The sequence below is a fragment of the Dermacentor andersoni genome, chromosome 1, assembly GCF_023375885.2.
Source record: "Dermacentor andersoni chromosome 1, qqDerAnde1_hic_scaffold, whole genome shotgun sequence".
NCBI classification, from domain to species: domain Eukaryota; kingdom Metazoa; phylum Arthropoda; class Arachnida; order Ixodida; family Ixodidae; genus Dermacentor; species Dermacentor andersoni.
The window spans coordinates 43,004,623-43,014,259 of NC_092814.1; the positions used below are offsets into that span (position 1 = coordinate 43,004,623).

The 9,637-nt window shown below is 44.3% G+C and overlaps 1 protein-coding gene across 3 annotated transcripts in view; it reads left to right on the forward strand.

Annotated features, from left to right (window-relative positions):
• The window catches only part of LOC126546156 (regulator of G-protein signaling loco-like), an 87,251-nt gene extending 78,684 nt beyond the window's left edge, over nt 1-8,567 (forward strand). For all 3 annotated transcript variants that reach the window (XM_050194272.3, XM_055061374.2, XM_055061375.2), the window contains exon 15: nt 5,092-8,567. In XM_050194272.3, the coding sequence (XP_050050229.1) occupies nt 5,092-5,348 (257 nt within the window). In that variant the 3' untranslated portion in view covers nt 5,349-8,567. The remainder of the gene's footprint in view (nt 1-5,091) is intronic.
• The last annotated feature ends 1,070 nt before the right edge of the window (nt 8,568-9,637 follow it).

Here is a 9,637-nt window from a genome sequence, read left to right on the forward strand (position 1 = left end):
TCTGCATCAGCAGGCGTTTGGTGTGTTGCGGCACCATGTACCCAAGCACACGAGGGTTGGACCCTCCCGCGTCTAACCGTGCGCGGCTTAGCTGTGTCCAGGGAAAAGGGGATCCTGGGGGTTGAGCCAATGCCGGGTGTTTGGACCTTTACGGCCCCTCGGCGGCGGCAACACACCCCTTTGGCCTCGGCTTCACGTAGACGGCGCCCCCGGACTGACCCACCCGGGGGAAATCTGTAGTTGCCTTTTCCTGTCTCTCTCTCCTTCCAACCTTCGTCTTTCTCTCACTTTCCATCTTTCCTGTCTTCTCCTGGCTTCCCTTTACTTCTAATTTTTCCAGGCAGCAAAGGTTAACCTTGTGTGAATAGCCAACCTAGGTTATATTATATTTGGTTATAGTGGTGATGTACAGCTGGCGTTTGCAGGCTGTGTTTCACAGGTCCTGCAGCGTCCCCTTGTAGTACTCCACGGTGGGTGGCTGGCGTTACTGCCGAAATTACACTCTTTTATGGCTACTTCCTTCCCCCCACTACCTGATCGCTCCCTGAAAAGGGGGCGCACCGATGATGTTTTCGAGTTTTTTGCACACCAAAAAGAAACTTTCCCTCGATTCCATGTAGTCCACTCTGAACAACCAGACAAACCCGTGCGAACAATCTCACCATTCCTCGTCTCTAAGTCTCTCACCCAAGTTTTTGGTACAGGTTATAAAGCATCCAGGATGGCAAGCGGTGATCTCCTCTTGGAGCTCCGCAACCAGAAACATTATGAAAAGCCACCCAATCTAGTATCATTTGGGGACACCCAAGTAACAGTAACTCCACATCGTACTATGAATACCAGCCGTGGCGTAGTCTCCGATGATGATCTCTTGCAGCTGACTGAAGCTGAGCTCCTGGAGGGCTTCAGTGAGCAGAACGTCATCAACGTCAAACGAATTAAGATGAGGCGTGACAATAAGGAAATACAGACCAAACACCTAATGCTTACTTTTGGCACAGGTGTTCTGCCCGAGTCCATCGAGGCCGGGTATATCAAGCTTCGTGTTTGGCCATACGTCCCTAATCCCTTGCGATGCTTCAAATGCCAGCGTTTCGGTCACAGCTCACAGAGCTGCCGAGGCCACCAAACTTGCACGAAATGCAGTGCTCATGAGCACACCTCTGAATCTTGTGAAAACTCTCTCCACTGTGTAAACTGTGATGGGGAGCACGCTGCATACTCGCGGTCGTGCCCATCTTGGAGGAAAGAAAAGGAAATTGTTACAATTGAAGTAAAAGAAAACATAAGTTTCAAGGAGGCACGTAGGCAGGTATCCTTCCTGCCAAAGAACACCTTTGCCGGTGTGACGCGTCAGGGGGCAGCGACACAACGGCTTCCGGCGGCTGTCCGACCCACAAGCAGTGAGTCGGCAGTTACGCCATCTGCCCCCGCGGCGGTTGCAGCTAGCGCTCCTCCGTCAACCCAGCAGAAGGGGCCATCTACCTCCGGGCAGGTGGCCTCAAAGGCCTCGTCCAACGTGCCGAGGCCTTCACGTCAAACAAAGCGCTTGGAAGAGCGCGTGTCCAGCACCTCGCAAGAGGCTATGGGCACAACCACCAGCAAGACGGTGCCACCAGCGCCTAAGGAGCGGCGAGGCTCTCTATCTATCGCTCCAAAAAAGATAAAACTCCCGTCACGGCGCCTGCAAAGGGCCCGTGAGCTAATCCTCGTCTCTTAAACACACAGCACCAAACACAAGTAGCATAATAGATGCACAAATGCTACGGTGGAATGTACGAGGACTTCTAAATAACCTCGACGACATTAGAGAACTACTACACAAACGCAATCCCAAGCTGCTGTGTGTTCAGGAGACACATCTGAAACCTACAAACACAAACTTTCTTCGCAATTACTTCATCTTCCGAAAGGACCGCAATGAGGCTAACGCCTCTGGTGGAGTAGCAATAATAGCGGACAAGTCTGTAGCTTGCCGACACGTCGCCCTTCAGACGACCCTTGAGGCAGTGTCAGTTCGGGCCATTCTTTTTAATAAATTAATCACTGTCTGTTCTTTTTATACCACTGAACCATCATCTCAAAAAACAGACTTTTACAACCTTATTATCCAGCTTCCCGAACCTTACATACTTGTGGGAGATTTTAATGCTCACCACACGATGTGGGGAGACCCACGATAGGTCGCGAGAGGTCGATTAGTAGAAAACCTTTTAGTAAACATGGGTGCATGTCTGTTCAATAAAAACGAACCAACTTATTATAATATGTATCATAATTCACATTCTTCTATAGACTTATCTGTTGGCTCGGCAGCATTTATAACTTACTTAGAATGGAACCTTATTAAAAATCCTTATGGAAGTGACCATTTTCCAGTACTTTTAAACTTAATTGTACCACATGAATGCCCTCCACATGCTCCTCGGTGGAAGCTGGCTTCTGCCGACTGGGACCACTTTAAGGAATCGACCTACCTATCACGAGATTTTATCACCGATGTTAGTATTGACGACGCGGCAGCGTATTTCACAGCTTTTATCATCGAAGCAGCGAATAGCTTCATTCCACAATCAAGTGGTAGCTCATCCAAAAGACGAGTTGCATGGTGGAAGGACGAGTGCAAGGAGGAACGGAAAAAAGAGAATAAAGCTTGAGCCATACTTCACCGATCCCCAACTGTAGAAAATTTGATTGCATTTAAAAATATTAAATCACGGAAGGCGAACGCAACGGCAAGCAATGAAGACAAGCTGGAAGAGGTTCCTGTCAGGCATTAACTCATACACACAGGAGGCAAAAGTATGGAATGGGCTAAGGAGAATTAAGGGACAACAAATTCATCCATTGCCCCTTGTTGGTATAGATGGAAACAAGTTGGAAGACCAGGCCGATGCTCTTGGTGAACACTTCGAGTGCGTGTCTAGCTCCACTCACTATTCGCAGACCTTTTTGAAACATAAAGCAATAGAAGAACTTAAGCCACTGAATCGGAAATGTAACCCAAACGATCCCTATAACCATCCTTTTACCATTGCTGGACTTAAAGCTTCCTTATCAGTATGTCGGAGCTCTGCACCGGGCCCCGATAGAATCATGTATGATATGTTTAAGCACCTGCACTCCGACACACAAATCACGCTACTCACGCTTCTCAATACTATCTGGGCTGCTGGTTATCTCCCATCAAAGTGGAAGGAGGCTATTGTGACCCCTGTTTTGAAGCATGGTAGAGACGCTTCATTGCTGACTAGCTACCGTCCTATAGCGCTTACGAGCTGCCTCTGTAAGCTTTTTGAAAAAATGATCAATCGCCGTCTCGTACATCTTCTAGAGTCCAGCAAAATGCTTGACCCATCTCAATGTGGTTTTAGGGAAGGGCGATCTACAACCGACCGTCTCGTGCGCATTGAAGGAAGCATTCGCCATGCCTTCGTGCACAAACAATCTTTCTTTTCTGTATTTCTGGATATGGAAAAACCGTACGACAACCTGGCGGTACGGAATCCTGCGCGACGTTTCGGTGCTGGGAATCCGCGACAATATGTTAAATATTATAGAGAGCTACCTAGAGAACCGTACATTTGGGTGAAAATAGGTAATGCCCTGCCGCGTACATTCATACAGGAAACTAGGGTACCCAAGGGTGGCGTACTCAGCGTAAAGATGAATACGCTTCGTGCATCATTACCACCAGCTATTTTTTATTCCGTCTATGTAGACGATATACAAATAGGTTTCAAATCCTGCAACCTCACAGTGTGTGAGAGACAGGTACAGCAGGCCCTAAACAAGGTGTCCATGTGGGCAGACCAAAATGGATTTAAAATCAACCCCCACAAAAGTTCTTGTGTTCTCTTCACAAGAAAGAGAGGCCTCGTCCCAGATCCTTTTCTAGAACTAGGCGAACAACAAATTCCTTTTAACAAAGAGCACAAATTTCTAGGTGTCATACTTGACTCCACGCTTACTTTCATTTCACACATAAAATGTCTAAAAACAAAATGTCTAAAAACAATGAACTTACTTAAAATCCTATCCCACACAACATGGGATAGCGACAGGAAGTGCCTGTTGAATCTTTACAGGAGCCTAGTTCGATCACAAATAGACTATGGTGCCGTAGTATATCACTCTGCCACCCCGAGCGCACTAAAGATGTTAGACCCCGTTCACCATCTGGGAATCTGCCTGGCCACTGGCGCATTTAGAACAAGCCCTGTTGAAAGTCTATATGTTGAGTCAGATGAGTGGTCACTTTGAAACCATTTGAAAGACTCTTGCAGCAGAATGCCCCCTAGAGGGCATGTAACAACTTACAGTGTATAACTGAAATTCGCTATGTGGCCTGATGAGGGGCTGTTTAAAACCTAGTGTAACACTCTACATGTGGCAGGGAAAAAAAAAAGAACTTGATCTGCTGATAGTTCACAATGTTTACGATCGTAGAACAATATCCTTTGTTGACGCAACATTTTGTAACAGTATACCTTGCTTGATTGAATGTCTGTGAAGGCGCTACCACTCACCATATTAGTACACTCTTAAAACATTTGCACCCTTTGTGGCGTATATTTGTCACACGACAATAATCATCTTCTGCCTTGCTTGCGTCTCCGTCCTTGAAAACGCTGCACTTGCTACTTTTCTGTCAAGAATGCTATGTCACACGCATGCTCAAATGCACTTGCCATTCGTGACTTGGAAGTACAGAGCTGGCCGCATTAAAGGAAATGCGGGCAAGACAGATGACGATTATTCTTGTGGGACAAGATACATCCCAAAGGGTGCAAACTTTTTTAAGAGTGTATTGTACTCTCAGACTACTGCTGATATTGTATACATGCCACATTAATGCTGTGATTTTTCATATTAACGTGGTACTCGCTGATTGATGTACTTACTCAACCTTTTTATAATGGATCCTCAGCTTGCCATGTTGGCTATTAATCCAGATGCTGTCACAGTCATTATGCATACCTTTTAGTTAAACAAACATTCTTCTTCATTGATGTATTGGAAGAAACAGATTAAAAGTCAAAGGCTTTAAAAATGCACTAAGTACATGGCTGTTTTGATGCTTGCTTACAGATGCACGTGACTTATGGGTGTGCCGGGAACTGGTTCGAAACCTGGATGCAGCTGCACCATCTCCTCCACCACCATTGCCACCCAAGGCAAAGCAGCGAGGACCTCCGCCACGACCCCCTTCTCGACCTCAAGGTGGCTACCTGTCAGATGACGAGGAGCCAGGTCTAACAGTTAAGCCTTTAGAGCACGGAGAGTTTGTACACATCCCTACCAAGACTTCCTTAACCAATCATGACTGCAACATTAGTTTCGTCTGAGGTTGTATGATTTCTGGGCTGGGTTCAGCTTGTGGTTACGGTGCTGATGATAAACTGGTAAAATTGCGCATACTTGATGAACACTATCAAGTGTGCCAGACTGCTAACGAATAGGAGGAACACCATTTGTGTACCTCCTCTTGTAGTTCATGTAACATTATAAACTGAGCGTGCCTTTTATTAACTCAGACCTGCATTGTGGTGCCTTGCTGGCATTTGGCTACAGTGATGAAAAATGGCTGAGGGAGCACTTGCTATATAGTAGTAATTTGTGTGCAACATATTCTAAACTATTATGTGAATGTTCATTCATACACCATGCTAGCATTTTGGGCTAGCTTATATGAAACTGTGTTCAGCTGCAGTGCAGCTTGATAACTGTGTAAAAGTTAATGGTGAGCTTGCATGTGGCTGCAATAACTAGTGCTGCAAATTTTTTTGTGTTCAGGGCCACTCTAAGGCCCACACATGCCAGTTTTAAGCTAGTTGGCTACATGTGTAAGGTATATTGCGCAGAGCGCTAGCATGCTCACACCACTATATGTACCGTACTTAATCTGTTCTAACGTGCACTCTTATATTTACTTATTTTAAGACGACTAAAATTCACATGCATGGTGGTTTGAAAGGAAAAACTCAGGTCATGGAGCTTTTCTGCTCACTCGATAGGCATGTTGAAAAAAAAAAAAAAAAACAAGGTGCCTTATTGAGAAAAACAAAAACTTTGTTTTCTGAAGCGTAGACTGTTGTGCCAGTTGGTGCTTCATGTAGTGTCGTTGAGTGGAAATACGGGTGGGAAGAAACGGAGCATCTGCCTTGTCCACTCCGTTTCTTCCCACCCGTATTTCCGCTCAACGACACTACTTGTTTTCTATACAAAAAACTTTGACCATGTCATTTGGGTAGCAGTTTAAAACAGTCACTACTTGCTTGCTGCTATGTTATGCCTCTTGGAGCCACACCATTGTGGTCCACATATCAAATTGGTAGATTTTAATTACTTTTTTGCAGCTTAGAAAATTGATTGGCGAATGAGTTCCAATACACAGATTTATTTTTATTTTATTTTTTTCTTCTGGTTACCACAATGTGCCATACGAAAGGACCCCGCACTAAGTTTGGCCATTACAAACAGACAAACATCCTACGTAAATAATGCAGTGACAGTTGTGTCTGCAAAATATTGCACTGGTGTGCACTGCAAATGCAGCTGAAAATACGAACAAAAGCTTGCACATTTCTCAAACAAGCTCCTCAGCTTGCCCACAGAGTATCATGTCAAATCTGTGACAGTCCCATGTCATGTGCGAATAACTGGCAGCAGTATGAACAACTTGGGGATTTCTGCAAAATACGGTGTGTGACATGAAGCAAGAAAAGAAGCGGGAGAAAAAAAAATGGTGGCAGGGGTTGTGAAAGTGGCGATCTTGCAAAAAAAAAGAAAGGGTTGTGGGCTCTCACGATGTTGCTTGCAGGAACTGGTAGAAGTAACTAGAGGGAGTCATGCTGCAAGAATGGTTGTAGCATGGCATGCAAACATTTCATTTGCTCCCTGGGTGGCACCTTACAATTTCCAGCGTATGACCAAACTTTCCAACGGGGCCTGGCGAGGAGCCCTTTAAGTGAAAAATGTGCCATCTTCGCATGAATTACACAAACGAAATGAATTTGAGCAGTGAAGTGTTGCATTTCACAATCAAGGATTCACATTTTTTTCTGAACATGAGAATTGCTATTGTGTTACAATAGAGTTCCGTGTTAGAATTGAGTAAATACGGTACCTGTGTCTGCTTTGCCCCGCAATTTCCAATAAAAGAGCATGTGTTGTAGTTTAGCTTTCCTTTTTTCACAGCTGCAGCTGCAATTTAACTAAATTTGACTGCTGTGTGCACTTTTGTATTAAAAAATAATGATTGGACTTGTCAGGACGTGCCCTGTGAGATCATGTCAGTCTGGTCTGTCGTATAGATTGTGCATTTTAATATGGCCGTCTCTTGGGTGATGGAAGAGGTGGCTGTAAGTACTGCCATGTGTATGCAACATATTTGGTCACTCATTGCCACAGGTGTTCATGCACCACATTTTGGTGCCTTTTCTTGCATCTCCACTGTAACAAAGCACAATGTTCATGTTCATATAAAATTAGCACTGATACTGGTGAAAGTATGTGTTTGGTGTAAATGGTATCTATTTGTGCCAGCCTGTAGTTAACATTCCCGTGGATGAGTTATCGGTGCACCGGCACAGTGTGCTGTGTAGCTGTATGATATATGAAGACTGCACTGCAAGTGGGTGTGTATACTGCTTTTTTTTCATCTTCATTTCTTGAATGCAACATTTTTTTTAAGTGATAGTCAAATTATTTGTTTTTTACTGTTTGTTCACACTTGGCATATGCTGAAGCCACGAAAATGGGGCTGTACTTTCATCATTTTGCTTCTTTAGCTGGGAGTCCCACCCCGTTAACTTTATTCACTTATCGAGGAGAATGTTTCTGCATCAGGTCTGAAGTAGAAGCATCCTTCTTTTACGAAAAGATTTTTCCTCAACCAAATGTGATTGTTTAATGTTCGTACATACCTAGCGCTTAATAAATATTCTAATGCCCTGTGCTACTGTACACAGCTATATCCTTTGTACTAGTAGGAGAGTGCATGTTGCCTTTGCCTGTGTCATACTGGGAACGTTTTATCTAGTGTATTAGGAGTAATACTGTGAGAAACTTCACAAGAAAATAGAAATACATAATAAGCACTGAACTGGACAGTGCAAAAGCTGTCTGTTGTACGTTGAGGTTTTACAAGTGCTGTTAAACAAGCATGTATGCACCCAGGCATGGTAAAAAAGGCCAATATCTTCTGTGCATACTTCATATAATTGTTTCTTCCATCTTGGTGCTAATTTCACTGTTGAATAATACTTGAAAATATTCTGCAGATACTCAGCATTGAGTGCCAATACTGTTGCTGGTGTCCACAGAGGGAATGTTGAAACTTGTGTATACATCTTGATATTTCACGAGATCATCCTACTCTGCCAATTTCTGTGCCTTGTAAGGTTCAAAACAACATTCGGTGCCAACACAGGATGCCAGCAAATCCAAAGTGCATTTAATTTGCATTTAATGATGGTGTTTCTATTTTTGGATGTATATATAGTCTTGTATGTATGAGGGAAATATTTTAGTTGCAATTAAAGAGGATTTTTTTACAGCTTTCACTGACTTGGTAGTGGTGATGGGATCAAACATGCTATAGTTGACCTTGAATCATTGCCTGCTGTTGTAAATGGTGAACCCAGGGGAAGGGGGCAGGGCGTGAACCGTTAAACAGCAGGGTGCCTTTGTTGAATTAGTCGAGTGCCAACATCATTTGAGAATGCATTTGTTCGACAAGCTGCTTGGCTTCTGAAAGGTGCGCTAGAGAGAAATGCCAAATCAATTCAGTCCGATTATTCTTTCAAGACTTCACGATTCTTTAGTGGTCAAGGGCCGATTATTAGTATTAAATTTTGTACCCAAAGTGCTGCGTTGCTAACAATGATGTGGATTGCATGGCACCCTCATGTACAGTAGACTCCCTTTAAGATGAACTCGAAGGGACCATGAAAATTTGTTCGTCTGATCAGCAGAATAATTGGCATGACCAGGTGCTCCAAATATCTTACTTCAAAACAGTAAATGAAGTAGACTTACAATGGCGCAAAAATGACATAAGAAGCATTTATTTAGCTGAACTTAATAGAAAACTGTCTTCAAGTGGTACTCTTGCTTGGACTCATCCAGTCTGTGATGGATATTTGTCGCTTTGCAAATCTGGGTGTAGCCACAAGCGATGTCATCTCACCTAATGACCTTAAAAATCATTCTGTGCCTTCGCGCTGCTGGAAAAAGTTCACTAGGGAGTTCAAGCAGGCATCTGCCCCCTCACAGGTCATTGGTGAGGCTTCGAGTTGGCAAAAGTACGAAGGAGTATGCCGAGCATGCGGCAAAGCAACACCACCTAGAGGAAAGTCTAGGCAACGTTGAGCGAAGTGGAAAACAAGAAATGAGGTGAAGCATTGCGGAGGACTAAGGTAGGCGGAGGCAAGCTGTGTTGAACTCCTCTAGCAGTTGCTACAGGTTTTGTTTGCGATACGGACGTACCGGGTTTGTCTCATGATAACATTGTCTTCGCGCGCTGTATGCTGTGTGTGCAAGTATGGTGCATGTGCAAGTGAAAGCCAACGATGACGGCTCAATATCGCTTGCGCAAGGGAGGATGGGAGGGTGCCTCCAGTAGGGTACCTCA